Source organism: Aotus nancymaae, unplaced genomic scaffold (genome assembly GCF_030222135.1).
Source record: "Aotus nancymaae isolate 86718 unplaced genomic scaffold, 86718_ANA_hifiasm-v0.15.2.pri h1tg000108l, whole genome shotgun sequence".
NCBI classification, from domain to species: Eukaryota; Metazoa; Chordata; class Mammalia; order Primates; family Aotidae; genus Aotus; species Aotus nancymaae.
Window position 1 is genome coordinate 35,361,388 of NW_026988523.1, and position 16,072 is coordinate 35,377,459.

At 53.0% G+C, this 16,072-nt stretch overlaps 1 protein-coding gene across 9 annotated transcripts in view; it reads right to left on the minus strand.

Annotated features, from left to right (window-relative positions):
• ARHGEF2 (Rho/Rac guanine nucleotide exchange factor 2) overlaps positions 1 to 16,072 on the minus strand; it is a 67,679-nt gene that overhangs the window by 33,110 nt on the left and 18,497 nt on the right. For 5 of the 9 annotated variants that reach the window (XM_021667334.2, XM_021667332.2, XM_021667333.2 and 2 more), the window contains 3 exons: positions 13,327 to 13,444; positions 12,390 to 12,429; positions 11,126 to 11,219 (listed from right to left, as the gene is read on the minus strand). In XM_021667334.2, the coding sequence (XP_021523009.2) occupies positions 11,126 to 11,219; positions 12,390 to 12,429; positions 13,327 to 13,444 (252 nt within the window). Of the gene's footprint in view, positions 1 to 5,427; positions 5,524 to 5,746; positions 5,891 to 11,125; positions 11,220 to 11,483; positions 11,705 to 12,389; positions 12,430 to 13,326; positions 13,445 to 16,072 lie in introns of those variants that run through there. The other 4 variants (XM_012449868.3, XM_012449865.2, XM_012449867.2 and 1 more) reach the window with 4 other exon arrangements.

The window sequence follows — 16,072 nt, forward strand, 5'->3', positions numbered from 1 at the left end:
GCCTCGGGCTCCCCAAAGTGCTGGAATTACAGGTGTGAGCCACCACACTCAGCCCTAGAGTCATTCTCTCTTTCTCACAAATCCCATGGGAAGTTCTTCTTGCTACACACCTTCATCCACACTACTGCTACATCAAGGGTAAGTAAATAAAGAACATGAAAGCCCTTAGCACAATACCTGGTATACAACAGGCACCCAATACATGTCTCAAAATGAAAGAAAAGGAAGGAAGCAAAGAAGCAAGGAAGAATGCATGGACACCAAGACATGGGGTCTCAGCAGAACCCTGGCCCCTACTCGGAATCCTCTTCCTTGTCAGAGCTTTAGAACCTTCTGTCTCTTCTTGTTTTTCCTTTCCCCCTCCTCCTGAAGGGCTCGCAGCCGTTCTCTCTTATTTCCTTTGAGCGTAGACCCTGAGGATTTCCTCTGCAAGTCAGAAGATCAACCCCAAACTTCCTTCCACTGTCTTCCTAGATCTCAGTCACTTTTGTTAAAGAGAGACAGGGCCGGGCCAGGCGCGGTGGCTCACACCTGTAATCCCAGCACTTTGGGAGGCCGAGGCAGGCGGATCACTTGAGGTCAGGAGTTCAAGACCAGTCTGGCCAACATGGCAAAACCCCATCTCTACTAAAAATACAAAAACTGGCTGGGTGTGGTGGCAGGTGCCCGTAATCCCAGCTACTCAGTAGGCTGAGGCAGGAGGATCGCTTGAACCTGGGAGGCAGAGGTTGCAGTGAGCCAAGATCGCACCATTGCACTCCAGCCTGGGCAACAGAGTGAGACTCCGTCTCAAAAAAAAAAAAAAAAAAAAAAAAGAAAAAGAAAAAATAAAGAAGGACAGGACAGGACAAGACTAGTGGCAGACAGCATCGGGGCTCTCCTTCGAAAAGCTCAAAGGCAGACACAGTCTTCCCTCTTCTCTCCACTTTGTCTCCCAGGCTAAGGGATGAGGAAACAGGGATGTACATGGAGGAGAAGTCAATGCCGCCAAGGTTGGGACTTTGGCTTCCTGTGCTCCCAGCAGACAGCAAGGCCTGGCAGATCCACCCAGGCAAGGTAGAGCTTCTCCAAGCAAGCCCTAAGCTTTCATCTGCCTTTTTTTAAAAATAATAGATTTTTTAGGGCCGGGCATGGTGGTTCACACCTGTAATCCCAGTACTTTGGGAAGCTGAGATGGGTGGATCACGAGGTCAAGAGATTGAGACCATCCTGGCCAACACGGTGAAACCCCGTCTCTACTAAAAATACAAAAATTAGCCGGGCATGCTGGCAGATGCCTGTAGTCCTAGCTACTCAGGAGGCTGAGGCAGGAGAATCGCTTGAACCCGGAAGGCAGAAGTTGCAGTGAGCTGAGATGGCGGCACTGCACTCCAGCCTGGGCGACACAGTAAGACTCCATCTCAAAATAATAATAATAAATTTTTTAAACAATTTTTTTGTAGAGATGAGGTCTCACTATGTTGCTGGCCTCAAACTCCTGAGCTCACGCGATCCGGCTGCCTCGGTCTCCCAAAATGCTCAGATTACAGGCGTGAGCCACTGTGCCCGGCTCTCTCAGCTGCCTTTGGTTCTCTCTCAGCTACGTCCAAATCAAGACTTCTGGGAGAGTCACACAGTACTCAGAATCACCTCTCCTCCAGCTGCACTGGCAGCAGCCCCTTCCCCAAGATGGTGACACCTCTGTCCATACCCTCTGTAATAGTGACCAGAGAGACTGTGGAGAGTTCCACTGGGATTCGAATCACCTGTGGCTCGGCCCCTGGACAGCAGAGGCGCCGCTGGCTATGCAGGGCACTGAGTCCTGGAGGATGAGCTATAGGTCTGGGAAATGAAGAGGTGAGGGGTTGCTGGCCATGGGACTGAGAAGAGGGCTTGGGATGGCCTTGGCCAGGCCCTGCTCCTTTATGAGCTTCCAGGGACAAGGCGAAGACAGGAGGCTGAGGGGAAGGCAGCCAAATGGAAACGCTAATGCCAATGCCAGAAACAACACAGAAAGACACCACTGAACACACAAAGGCACTTAATACATGCTCGCTTAGTGAATGAAGATGAGACACTGGCAATGGGGGTGGGCACATGGTTGAAACAGAAGAGGAGTGCCCACGGCCACAGGGAATAAATCAGGTTAGGGACCCTGAGACCCAAGCATTCTGGACCCTAGCCTGCCCCCTACCCGGCCACACCTGTCAGGCCAGGAGAGAGAGACAAGCAGAAAGAGAGAGGGGGGTAGCGATGCAAACAGACAGGCATTTGTGCAAGCGAACAATAGCTGTGCCAGGACTCCCTGCCCTCCTGGCACAGGGCAGGCCGGCTGGGTTGGGAGGGGGGCAGCTGCTGCCTGCAACCCCACCCCCACCCTCTCCCAAGGAGACATAAACAAACCCTGAAGGGTCCAGCCAGCTCCTCTCAGCCTTTTCTCTTACCAACTTCAGAAATCCTGACCAATCCGCTCACTCAGCTTCTGATGATACTTTCAAACAGAAACTAAAGCTAAAGATGGAGCTACTTCCTAATGGCCAGAGAGCACTGACCCCCTACTTTGGTGACCACTGTAGCCCAGAGTATGTGAGGACGGACAGGAGGGCAGGCTGGCAGGCAGACTCACTGACACACCAGCACGCCAGTAACATGCACACGAAGGATTCACACATTCAGATCTGTCCCCTCTGATTCCAAGGTTGCAGTTCCAGAGTCAGAGTGACTGAGATTAGACCCCACTGTAACTCCACTGGTCAGCCTCAGCAGGTCCTTCTCTAGGCCCCGTCTAACCTCCTGCAAGTCACTCAGTGACTTGCAGGAAGGGAGCTTTAGGCTCCCTTCCCCCATCCTGACTTCTCCCCTCCCCCTCAGCTCTCTCCCTAACCTTCATGACCCCCAGAACCTTTTATCATGCCCCCCCAAGCCTCAGCCACCCAGAGAACCCCCCATTCTTCCACTCTCTTCCAACGGTGTCAGCCCCCTCAGCTCCCTCCTGGGCTCCCCCAGCCATCCTCTCCGCTGCACTCCTAGTCCTGCACACAAAGCCGGCCACCTCTCCATTCCTCAGAACAAAGGCACAGTTGCTCTGCACACTCCCCAATCCACCTGCCCACCACACACTCCAATGCTGCGGTCTTAGGGATTCCAAGGGGACCCCCAGCCTCCACAGTCATCCCTGGATCTCTGGTTCCTGCTTGGCAGAAAAGGACCCTTTGTTCTAAGCGAGATGAAGACTGGGGTTTGGGAAAGGAGAAAGGGAAGAACGGGGTGGCTAAAGAGAGAAAGAGGACTTGTGGGGTCTGGGGCTTGTGGAGGTAGGAAGTAGAGCAGAGAGAATTGAGGAGGTGGAGGACTGAAGACAGCCTGGAAGAACAGAAACGCAGTGAAAAGAAAAAGGACGCATGGAGGGGGCTACACAGAGAGGTCCCGTGCGGATGGGATGGAGGAAGGGCAGGTTAAACTTACATTCCTCCTCCTAGGAGGAGCTCCCAGGGAGGGAGGCAAGGAATGGGGAGGAGTGGAGGTGTCAGGGCTTAGCTGTGACCCATCCCCCCAAGGAGGTAGCAGGGGAGCCCATCTTCCTCAAATAATGTCTTTTCCAGCGGCGCCCCTCTACTTCCCACCACAGTATAAAAAGAAAGGAGACAGCTGGTGTGCTGGGGGGAGGGGGAGGGGGATCCAGGGTTTGTTGGCAAAGAACCAACTCCCCCTTCTGTAACCACAGCTTTCCGGAGGTGGCCCTCCCCTTCCGACCAGCCCAAACTGACAACCACCCTCCTCCTGTGGCCTCTTGGCCCTCTCAGATCCACCCACTCAGCCCCCCACTCCCCACTGCCAGCCAGATTCCCAAATTACCCACCCCCCACAGCCAGCCCCCAGGGTAGGAAGAGCAGCCAGTCCCCCCACCACCAAAAAAACAAAAACAAAAAACAAAAACAGAGCATGAACACCCAGGTGTCTGACCTCCCAGCTCCCCACAATAATGGAAAAGGGATCCCAGTATCTACCCGCCAGAGCCAATCTCTATGCCCCAAGCCAGGTCTTCCCCCCACCGGCTCCCCCATGGCTTTCCTTTTTAGGGTGGAACCAAATTTCCGTGGTTTCAAAAAACCTCTCCCGCCCCCCTTGGCTCTACTCCAGGGTCTCAGCTCAAACGGTTGAAAAAATAAACAGACTTTTGGAGCTGGGGCCTGGCCTGGCCAGCGGCTGTGAAGAGCCTGTCTGCCACCCCACTGTTTCACCACACTTCAGCCACCTCACCCTGGCCCTCTGTTTATCATAGGCCCTACTCAAATCCCCAGTTGCTTTCCGGACAGCAAAATCTAATCCCAACCCCCTAAGGAAAGTCTTTGAAGCCGCCTTCCCTGGCCCTCCACCCCAACCCAGGATGGAACCTCTCCCAGTTTAGCAACAAGACAGGTAGCCAGGCTAGGAACTAGCAGGGAGGGGGAAGGGAGGGCTTTCTATCTCCCTTAAGGACTCCAAAGAGGTACTGCTCCCTTGCCTGAAGATGGTGATCAGCATAGGCTGGCACCAGGGCAAGGCATTGAGGTTGGAGACAAGCCAGAGATTAAACCAGCTCTGGGCTGGGACCTGGCCTGTCTGATAACGGGTACAGTGTGGGTGCCCCAAGGAGCTGGTGTCTGCAGGCACCACCTTCCTCTCAGCTCTGACTTATTCACCTGCAAGTCAGCTTCATCATTTCCTGGGGTCTGGGTGTGGTAAGGTCAGGGCGCTTGGGAATGGGACTGGTACAAAGGCAGGGATAAAGGGTACTCGGAGAGGAGTGTCCAAGAGGTCATGACGGGGGAGGGGTGTGGATATTATACACCGAGACTCATGAAATGCCAGGTGAAGGGACCCCAAGATGAGCAGATAAGAGAATGAGAGCGCTGGGGGAGGAGGAGGAAGGCAGGAAATAGCGCACAGTGCCAGCGGGTCACCCTAAGTCTTTCAGGTTGGGAGAAAGAGGAGCTAGGAGACTGGTGGGGCAGATGCCATGGGGGCCCGGTGTTCCAGGCAGAAGTGCTCAGGATGGAGGAAAGGAGCCCAGTTACACAAAGACCTCTGCTCCCTTCACCTAGAGGTGATGGCTTGGGGGAAGTAAGCCGTCCCTGAGCCGTCCCAACCCCAGCCACCCGCCCACCCAGAGGGCAAAACTGAATCACAGCTGGAAAGTCCATTTGCGAGGAGAGGAGGAGCTGACTTTTGTCTTGGAGGGGTGGTGGTGGTGGTGGTGGTGGTGGGAGGAAACCGGGAAATCACCCCCTCCGCACCCTCCGCCGGATGGCGGGGACAAAGGGGGAACGACCGAGCCAGCGACTGGGGGGTCGGGGGGTCGCAACGCCGAGAGCAAACGGTGGGGCCCCGGGGGGAGAGGGGGTGCCGGAGCTCCCACCGCCCCCACCCCCGGGACACACACCTCCCTCTTCCCGCTCCGGTCCTTACCGGAGCAACTTTCTTTCGCGCGGCCTAAAGCTCTCGGTCCCGCCGGCTGGGAGGCGACCAAGCCCAGGTTTGCTCCCTCCCGGGATCCCGGCACCGAATCGCGCGGCGGAGTGGAGGCGCGGGTCGCGTCTGCCGCTCCCCCCACCCCTCCCCACTCGCTCGCAGTCCCCACCCACCCCGTCCCGCCGCTCGCCGCTCGCCGCTCCGCCCGATTTTGGCGCCCAGAAAGCAGGCGGGGAGACAGGGGATGCGCCGCGGGTGCCGGGGTTCGGGGAGCACCCGAGGACCGCGGCGGAGGGAGAGGGGTTTCTGAGCCCACCTTGCTCGCCAGCTCTTTGCTCCGGTCGATCCGCGCCCGCGTGAGGGATTCGATCCGAGACATAATCGGACTGGGGGACCCAGGAGGACGCGGCGCGGACCCCGGCGTCCGGCTATCGTGGGGGGAGGGCGGGGGGAGGGGTCCAGCCCGCACGCGTCGGTCTCAGGGACAGGAAGTCTGACTCCCCTCGCCCGGTACCCAGCGCCAGTTCCTCAAACCCGAGTCTCCTCCCCCGCCCAAGCTCAGGAAGGGGGGAGGCGGAGCGGAGGGAGGGCGGGGTGCCAGCGCTCGGGACGGGACGCCGGGGTTTGTGTGGGGGCAGCTCGGAGAAGTACTAGGGTCCTAGGACAGGTTTGAGAGGCCCCTCTGCTTGGTTCCCCTTCAGCGCCTGGGGGCGCCCTCTAGCCCCAGAGACCCGCCTCTCAGCTCTGCTTTTCCTAAAACCCAGCCCCGCGGCCCTGGCCGGACCCAGGTCTGCCCTTTCCCGTCTGCCCGCTCCTTCTTCCCTTCAGCCCTCCCGCTCCTTCCCTCCCTCCCCCACTGCGTTACTTCAGTCTTTAAAGACCCGCAGGCAGGAGGATTCCATCCCCCCCACAGCTCTTAGAGTACCCAGGACCTGTTCCTTCCTGAACTTCGGGGGCCCATCAAAGCAGGCCTGAGCAAACTGACCCCTTTTACGATTGGGGGCAGGGGTGGCCAGAGGGAGAGGAAATCAAAGGAGAACTAAATGCTGGGTCTTCTGTACACGGGAAGGGTAGGATTCACTCCCAGAGGTCGAAGAATAGAGAGAAGAGAATTCTCCCACACGCCCCCACCCTTCTGGGGCCTTCCTGATCCCACTCTGCCCATCCTCCTCCTAGCTCCGCCTCTGCCAGCTACTTTGGGGGACTAGATTGGGATTCCCCACTTTTACGGAAGGCTCTAAGAAGCTGAGAAACACCTTCCATGTGTCTAACTCCAGTTCTCTCAGTTGCAAGTTAAGCCGGAACTGAAAGACAGAAACCAGCCTGCCCTAGTCAAGGGCAGTTAGGGCCCAGCCAGCCTCTCCACAAGAAGCAGGGTAAGGTGGGGCACTCATCTCTCTGCCCCTTTGCCCCAGCCTGAGCCAGCCTCCACTTTGGGTGAGTTTCCTGCTATTGGGAAAATTCCTCTTCCAGTCTAACTACGGTCACTCACAATGCAGTTCATTCCTGCCTCTCAGGGTCTCCCATTTCTCTGGAGAAACCAGAAGCATGGACAGGCATGGCACAGAGCATTCTGTTAGCAGGCTCCGGCCTGATTCTGGCCCCAAAGGGCATGGGAGAAGAGAGGGAGAGGAGACCCAGCCCAGATGCAGCAGCTCCCTGACCTGGCTCCACAGTGGGGCCAGGCTGCAGGTTTCAAGCCCAACTCAGCACTCTTGTAGGTGCCAATTTTAGCCTCTGCCACTATTTTTGGGCTCCACTGCCTCACTACTGGCTGAGCTGATTGGGCTGCTCACCCCTAGCACTACCCCCACACTGCCCTCCAGCTTCCCCTCCTGCCTAGCAACTCTTTCTTCACCTTCTTCTTCACCCATTCCCCTGTTTAGAATCCTTACATAGCAAATACTAGAAAAAAAGGAGAGGACATAAACCACGCCCAGTTTAGGCTGGATGGAAATTAGAAATCAGGAAGGACTTTCCCAGGGCCATAGCTGGTTCTTCCAGGCTTGCACCTGCCAAGGATACCTACGGGGAGGGCTTAGGAACTCCCCCAAAGCAAGAGTCCTGAGACTCCTGGCTCCAGAACTCCAGACTCACCTCCCCTGGGGTGGGCAGCCAAGACTCAGGAATGTACTAAATTTAAAAACAGACAGCCAGAGGCTAGAATCTTGGCCTCAAGGCTCCACCCACTGGAGGCCCAGAGACAAGATCTGGGCTGGGACCTCAGCTTCTCTCCCCAGCCTGAGGCAGGAGGGTGCTGCAAGCTATGGATAGAATCTTAAAGGGCCACACTCCAGCCTGGGTACCCAGGAAATGTAGAATTTGAACCCCAGGGTTTTTCAAGGGACCTCGCGGTTCCTCAACTCAACTTAGAAGGCCTCTATGAAAGAAGTGGACCTGGTCCTCCAACCCTTTTCTGTCGCCCTCCCCAACCTTCAGTCTACTTTCCATCCCCACTGCTGTTACCCTACCCCCCCCCACCCCCCCCACCCATGCCTTCCCCTTAGGAGATGAATAACAAGGAAAGGGACTACGGACAGGGAAAAGAAAAGTGTTCTGCCTTTAAAAACACCTGTGTTTAGTGAGCTTGGCCTGCAGCTTGACTGGGTTTACATTTCCTTTATCCTCTTAAACAATGAACACTTTTCCCTTCTCCTCGGCATCACCTGCCCCCCTTTTCCAAGCCCCTTCTTCATCCTGGCCTCCTTTCTACTCCTATCCAGTGATATCTTCCAGATTTTCAGAAATAATTTTTTTAGATACACAAAAACAAACATTTCTACCAGGATCCAAAAGTAGCCACCACCTTCTTTAGCCCATTTAACTTGAGGAAATGTGTCCCTCCCATTTCAGGGGTAGGGAGGAGGTCCCAGGGAAGAACCACATTGCCAAAGTCTTGGCCAGTTGGTGAAGAGATGGAGCTCCTGGGTGTACCCGAGCCCAAACTCTATACTGTCCCAAGTGTGCTTTGTTTTTCTTCTTTCTTCTATTGGTCTGGACCTTGTATATTCTGGGAGGAGGTGATTAAGGCCAAATTGCCTTAAGTGGCCATCCAGCCAGAAGCTGGAGGAAGAAGGGAAGGATGAGAGGGAATAAACTGTTGTGTTAGGGCTAAGGAGAGAAGCAAAGGCAATCCAGAGCTAAAGCCCTGGGTTTCTGATACGGCGCCGCTTCTCACGACCTGTGAGATCTTGGGCAAAGTAACTAACCTTTAAGTATTTGTTTGTAAAATTGAGATCGAAGTACATATCTTTGCCAGAATCGTTATAAGGATTAAATGAGCCGACCCCTGGAAAGTGTTTCATCAAGTGTGCAATGCTACTCAAGGCGGAGGGACTAAGCCACTTCCTTCTCTCACTGCTTGACTGAGCCTACCTCCAGCCCCACCCCCTGATGTTTACTGCTTATGGAGGAAGAGATTAAGTGAAGCAGGCCCACACATTCATGAAAGTGGAAGGAAGATGCACCAGGAGATGACAGAGAGGGAAACCGGGGAAGACGGGACCACAGACATGGAGAGGAAAGGCTGAACGAGGCAATGTCTTGACTCATTCTGACTCTTCCCTGTTCCCGATCTGGGCTCCAGAGTCTCTGCCCACATTCCCCTTCACCAGGTTACTCAACCCTCCACCAGACTGCTAGGTCAAGGGTGGACAAACACAGACGAACGGGATCTGGATGGCCCCGGGCAGTACTGACTTCCCCCACCATTCCCACAGCAAGAAACGGGGGTGATTCCATTAGCTGACTCCCCTGCAGTGAGACAGTCTGTGGGGAAGTGGGACTCAGACCCCAAGGTCTCTGTTTTTGCTCTGTTCCCTCAAGATCTCCGTTCCCCTATGGGAGAGAAACTCGCTGTCCCACCTGCCCTCCCCTCCCATAAGCTTTCAGATTCTCCCGCTGCCCCTCTTCTGAGACTCACCCAGTCTCACGCCTCCATCAGCCTCAACTCCCCACCCATGGCCTACGGTGAGAAGGTGCTAACAACACACCCTGCTTTCATCTTGACCTTCCCAGCCCACCCACAGAAAAGGGAATCATGGCCAAAAAAAGGCGGGAAGAGGGGAGAACCCTGGCACTGTGGGTGGGGCTGGGAGGAGCCCAGGCAACCTTACTGGTGAGGATCTCACGGCTCTTCAAGGTGAATATAATGATGACTTTTCTGGGGTTTCTCTCAACACTCAGAATCTGCCCCAGTGGGAAAGTACACGCATACTTGGGGAGGCCAGGGGAGGAAAAGGGGGGCGGCTCACTCTGCCAGTAAATGAAGAAAGTGGAAATGAATTCAAGGAGCCGGTAGAGCTCCCGGTTTCACCAGAGCCTGAGGCTTGGTAATAAGGATGAGAGCAATGTGCCTTCACTTCCTGGGATCAGAACAGCACATGGCCGCACATGAACGGGTATGCATGTGCTTCCATAATCATACACTTTCCCAGCTTCTCTCTGCCTGTGGTCTAATTTCAACTCCTTCAGCTGCCGTATCCACCCATAAAATTATGAGTGTAAAAGCACTTTGCAAACGCTGATACTCTATGAAGAAGTAAAAAGTAGTGCTGTAATTATTATCATTATTATGTCCAGTGGTGGAGGTTTCTGCTGCCCACCTGTCAGCTACGTGAGGCCTAAAGAGAGGGAGGGCTAGGCCATTCCTCAGCTTCTGAGGTTCCTGGCCCTTTTCCCCTTCCAGCTCTCCACAGCTGACTACTAAGCTGGAAGCATAGGGGAAAGCAGAGAAAAGGTGATTTACTGGGGCACAGAGACACAGGCTGGAAGACATAGCATGTGTTCTCTTAAAATTTGAACCATTTGGCTGGACACAGTGGCTCACACCTGAAATCTCTGCAACTTGGGAGGCCAAGGCAAGAGGATTGCTTGGGCCCAAAAGTTAGAGGCTGCAGTGAACTATGATCATGACATTGAACTCCAGCCTGGGAGACAGAGACCCCCTCTCTTAAAAAAAATGAAAAATTTAGCCAGGTGCAGTGGCTCACACCTGTAATCTCAGCACTTCGGGAGGCCGAGGCAGGTGGATCATGAAGTCAGGAGTTCAAGACCAGCCTGGCCAAGATGTTGAAACCCCGTCTCTACTAAAAATACAAAAATTAGCTGGATGTGGTGGCAGGCACCTGTAATTCTGGCTACTTAGGAGGCTGAGGTAACAATCGCTTGAACCCGGGGGCAGAGGTTGCAGTGAGCCGAGATCATGCCACTGCACTCCAGCCTAGGTAACAGAGTGAGACTCCATCTCAAAAAAAAAAGAAAAAGAAAAATTTGCCAGGTGAGGTAGCTCATGCCTGTAATCCCAGCACTTTGGGAGGCCAAGGTGGGCAGATCACCTGAGGTTGGGAGTCCAAGACCAGCCTGACCAACATGTAGAAACCTCGTCTCCACTAAAGATACAAAAAAATAGCTGAGTGTGGTGGCACATGCCTGTAATCCCAGCTACACGGGAGGCGGGAGAATCGCTTGAACTGGAAGGCAGAAGTTGCAGTGAGCCGAGATCGTGCCATTTCACTCCAGCCTGGGCAACAAGAGCAAAACTCCGTCTCAAAAAAAAAAGAAAGAAAAATTGAACCATTGCTCTTTGAGTTTCTAGTAGGGAGAGTGGTGTGATGTGGTGATGGTGTGATGGGAGAAAGGGAACTGGGGAGGGCAGTGGGGTCGCAAGCCTCCTGCTTCCCCAGCTGACTCCTACCTTGGCCTTTCCGGTCATGCCCAAGAGGAAGCTGAAGGTCCGTCGCAGGGAGGAGCCTGCCCAGGTACCTGAATGTCCTTCCAGCTGGCTGCAGCTGCAGAGAGAAAAAGACTTGAGGAGATTGGGGAATGCTGGAAATGAAGAAAAACATGCTTCCTGAGAGATGGCGGATGAAGGTGCCATGACCAGCAGAGCCAGAATGGGAGGGAAGAAAGAGGAAGGACTGGGAGAGAAAGATAAGCCCCAATCCTGACCTCCTAGGACTTCCTGGATGTGGGCATTTCAGTTTCCCAGGCCCCTCTATTTAGGAAGAAAACTCCAGGCTCCACCCAGATAAATACAGACTCCTCCTTCCTACCTAATCCAGGCTCAGGATGGGAGGCCCAGTCTCCTCTATCATGCTGCTCCCCAACGGAAGTGGTATAGGGCGGGGGCTCTCCCGGGGGGCATTTTCTCCTTTCAGAACAAGAGCCCTGTGTACGACCCTCTATGCTGTTTGGAGAAGGCCTCTGGGCCTAAAGCCAATAAGGACTGAATTTCCTGGGATTTCATCAGCCCCATCCCATGAGCTAATCCCAAACCCAGAGCCAGGAGGATGTGTCAGCTAGAGATTTTCAGGACCACAGAGCAGAGCCTGATATCTTAAAGGGACCATTACTTGCTTACACATCCACACTGTGTTAGAGGCCGGCCCACTCTAATCAGGCTTCAGCCATAGAAGCCAAATAAACAGGTGCTGATTTTGCATGCTTATTTACATAGTTATGCAAATCTCCCAGCCTCCACCTCCAGACCTGAACTCTGCCCTCAGGCCCCTCTCTGTTGGGCACTTCACAGCCAGCCAGTCCCCATTGGTCTATTATCTGAGCCATCCTAAGCTGATCCTAAGCTGGTCCTTGGTCACTACCCCTCACGAAGACTGTTCCACAGCCGATCTGCCCTTTCACCCTATACCACTGACAACAGCAAGCAACTCCCATGCTCTGTTATTCAACAGACACCCCGGATACTCCTTTTCTTTCCCTAATTTCTCTCCCTGTCTCATGGAGCTACCAGGAACCTGGTGAGCCCACCCATACCAAAGAAAAGAGTGTGAATTCTATGCAGCTAAGGGAAGGATATTTGGAGGTCTTAGATCAGAAATGTTAAGGGCAAGAATGATTCAGGAAGCAAGGAGACCCTTGCAGCTACAAAACCATGGCCTAGACCCTATTGCTCTTCCCCCATAGAGGCTTTTGATGGACTCCGAGTCCCCCACACTCACCGTTTCCTGAGGTCGGTGGCAGAGGACTGGGATAAATTCCCTGCCAACACAAAAGGAGACAAGAAGTGTCCAGCTAAAGCCAGACAAAGGCGCCAGGGCTTCCTCCCCCACCCACTTCACCTGGATCAGGTTCCCAAGCTGCAGGTGCATGTGACGCCATTCCTGAGGGCGGGCACTGGGCAGCAGGGAGAGAGGGCGGGGTCTAAGCAGGGCAGAGCTGAAGAATTTAGGAGCCAGGGGAACAGGGCAGCAGGGTTATGTGGAGATGGTGGCTGGGAGCCTGATGTTTCAGAGGTTTCACCCAGAGCTCCCAATACTCCATCTTGAGGACAAGGTACATTGCAGGTAACTGTCCTCCATCTCTGGTGATGGGGAGGCTGGAGAACCTCACTGTGTCCTATGTCTGTTTTCATTGGTAGGAGTTTCAGAATGCTGAAGTCCAGAATTCAGATTGCTCATTTGAATACAGCAATCCTGAGGCTGCACACAGTGGCTCATGCCTGTAATCCCAGCACCTTGGGAAGCCAAGGCAGGTGGATCACTTGAGCTCAGGAGTTTGAGACCAGCCTGACCAACATGGTGAAACCCTTTCTCTACTAAAAATACAAAAATTAGCCAGGTGTGGTGGTACACTTCCATAGTCCCAGCTACTCAGGAGGCTGAGGCACGAGAATCACTTGAACCCGGAAGGCAGAGGTTGCAGGGAGGTCAGATTGCACCACTGCACTCCCAGCCTGGGCGACACAGTGAGACTCGTGAAAAAAAAAAAAAAAGAAAGAAAGAAAAAGAAAAAAGAATAAAATCATCCGGGAATTCCAAGGGTGTGTGGCTAGACATAATCCAGGACATCCGGACCCTAAACAGCTAGCTATGAGGAGTGGCAACGAGATGGATAGGGGAGGGGGCCACCCCTGCTTTGCTCCCTACTTTTGCTCACCATCTGGATCCGACCAGTCCAAGAGGCAGTTGATGCCACTCATGGATACAGACTTGGAAAGCATTCCAGTAGCCGAGTGGTCCAAAGGGCCAGCAGATGGATGATAGGAATCCTGACCCTGGAATCATGTCAAGAGTCCTCACACAAAGGGCAGGCTTCATCTGTCCTCCCCTCATGCTCTTCACTTCCCCACAGCTTGGCCCCTCTTCAAATCCAGGCCTCCCACCCCTTTCCAATACCCATACTGGGATATTGCACTTTAAATGGTTGGGAAGTTATCCCGTTATCCCTGCTGTTTAGCAGTCACTCTGTCGCAGTTGAAGCCCAGGATTTCTTAGTATATAAAGGTATCTTAGAAGAGAGATTTACCCTGAATGGTTTCCAGAGGTGATAAACTCAACCTATAGAGGCTAGGCAGGTAAGGAAAAAAACAGGCAGTGGCTCAGGCCTGTAATCCCAGCACTTTGGGAGGCCAAGGCAGGTGGATCACTTGAGGTCATGAGTTCGACACCAGCCTGGCCAAAATGGTGAAACTCTGTCTCTACTAAAAAATATACAAAAATTAGCCAGGCGTGGTGGTGTGTGCCTGTAATCTCAGCTACCCAGGAGGCTGAGACAGAAGAATCACTTGAACCTGGGCTGTGGAGGTTGCAGTGAGCTGAGATCACGCCACTGCACTGGTGCAACAGAATAACTCAAAAAAAGGCCGAGCATGGTGGCTCATGCCTGTAATCCCAGCACTTTGGAAGGCCGAGGTGGGTGGATTATTTGAGGTCAGGAGTTTGAGACCAGCCTGGCCAACATGGTAAAACTCCGCCTCTACTAAAAATAAAAAAATCAGCCAGGCATGGTGGCTGGCACCTGTAGTCCCTGCTACTGAGAGGCTGAGGCAGGAGAACTGCTTGAACCTGTGAGGCGGAGGTTGCAGTGAGCCGAGATCATGCCACTGCACTCCAGCATGGGTGACAGAGTGAGACTCTATCTCAAAAAAAAAAAAAAGACAAAATGGAGGCAGTCTGGGTTTAAGACAATAGGGAGGAGAAATATTCATAGGCTGTGCCCATCCTTTAGAGAGTAACTTTTTCTCAAGCCTACATGGAGCATTACAAAAACTGGCCACAAAATAGGCCATAATGCAAATCTCAACACATTTCAAATAATCTGCATTATAGAAATTATAGCAAATAAACCAGAAGTCCCTCCTCGGTAGACTAAAGAATCAATAGTATACTCATGCATTGAAATACTATTCAACAATAAAAATGAAGAAATCACAGCTCAGTTAACAATATGGATGAATCCCACAGACGTGTTGAATGAAAGAACCAAGACGCAAAGATGTATATACTAGTATGATTATATTCATATGCAGTTTAACATGGGTAAAACCAATTGACATTGTTTATCGATGCATACATAGGTGGTAAGCCTATAAAGAGAATGGAGCCAGGTGCTGTGGCTCACGCCTGTAATGCCAACACTTTGGGAGGCCAAGGCCTGTGGATCACTTGAGCCTAGGAGTTCGAGACCAGCCTGAGCAACATGGCAAAACTCCATCTCTACCAAAAATACAAAATTAACCAGGCGTGTTGGCTTGCACCTGCAATCCCAGCTACTCAGGAGGCTAAGGCAGGTGGATTTCTTGAATCCAGGAGGTACAGGTTGCAGAGATCGTGCCACCGAACTCCAGCCTGGGTGACACAATGAGACCCTGTCTCAAAAACAAAACAGAGGCTGGGCGCGGTGGCTCACGCCTGTAATCCCAGCACTTTGGGAGGCCAGGGTGGGCGGATCACGAGGTCAAGAGATCGAGACCATCCTGGCCAACATGGTGAAACCCTATCTCTACTAAAAATACAAAAATTATCTGGGCATGGTGGTGCATGCCTGTAGTCCCAGCTACCCGGGAGGTTGAGGCAGGAGAATTGCTTGAACCCAGGAGGAGGAGGTTGCAGTGAGCTGAGATTGCGCCACTGCACTCCAGCCTGGCGCCTGGCGATGGAGCAAGACTCTGTCTCAAAAAAAAAAAAAGAAAAGAAAAGAAAATGGATCTCAAAAATCAAGAATGTTGTAATCCTAGCACTTTGGGAGGCCGAGGCGGGTGGATCACGAGGTCAAGAGATCGAGACCATCCTGGTCAACATGGTGAAACCCCGTCTCTACTAAAAAATACAAAAAATTGGCTGGGCATGGTGGCGCGTGCCTGTAATCCCAGCTACTCGGGAGGCTGAGGCAGGAGAATTGCCTGAACCCAGGAGGCGGAGGTTGCGGTAAGCCGAGATCGCACCATTGCACTCCAACCTGGGTAACGAGCGAAACTCCGTCTCAAAAAAAAAAAAAAAAAAAAAAATTCAAGAATGTGGTCATCTCTGCCAGAGAGAGGGCTGTGAAGAACCCAGGGAGCTTCTCAGGTATGATGATCTCTATTTTTTTTGAGACGGAGTTTTGCTCTTGTTGCCCAGGGTAGAGCGCAATGACGTGATCTCAGCTCACTGCAACCTCCACCTCCCAGGTTCATAAATTTCCTGGGTTTTATAAATTTTTTTTTTTTTTTTTTTTTTTTTTTTTTTTTTTTTTTGAGACGGAGTTTCGCTCGTTACCCAGGCTGGAGTGCAATGGCGCGATCTCGGCTCACCGCAACCTCTGCCTCCTGGGTTCAGGCAATTCTCCTGCCTCAGCCTCCTGAGTAGCTGGGATTACAGGCACGTGCCACTGTGCCCAGCTAATTTTTTGTATTAGTAGAGAC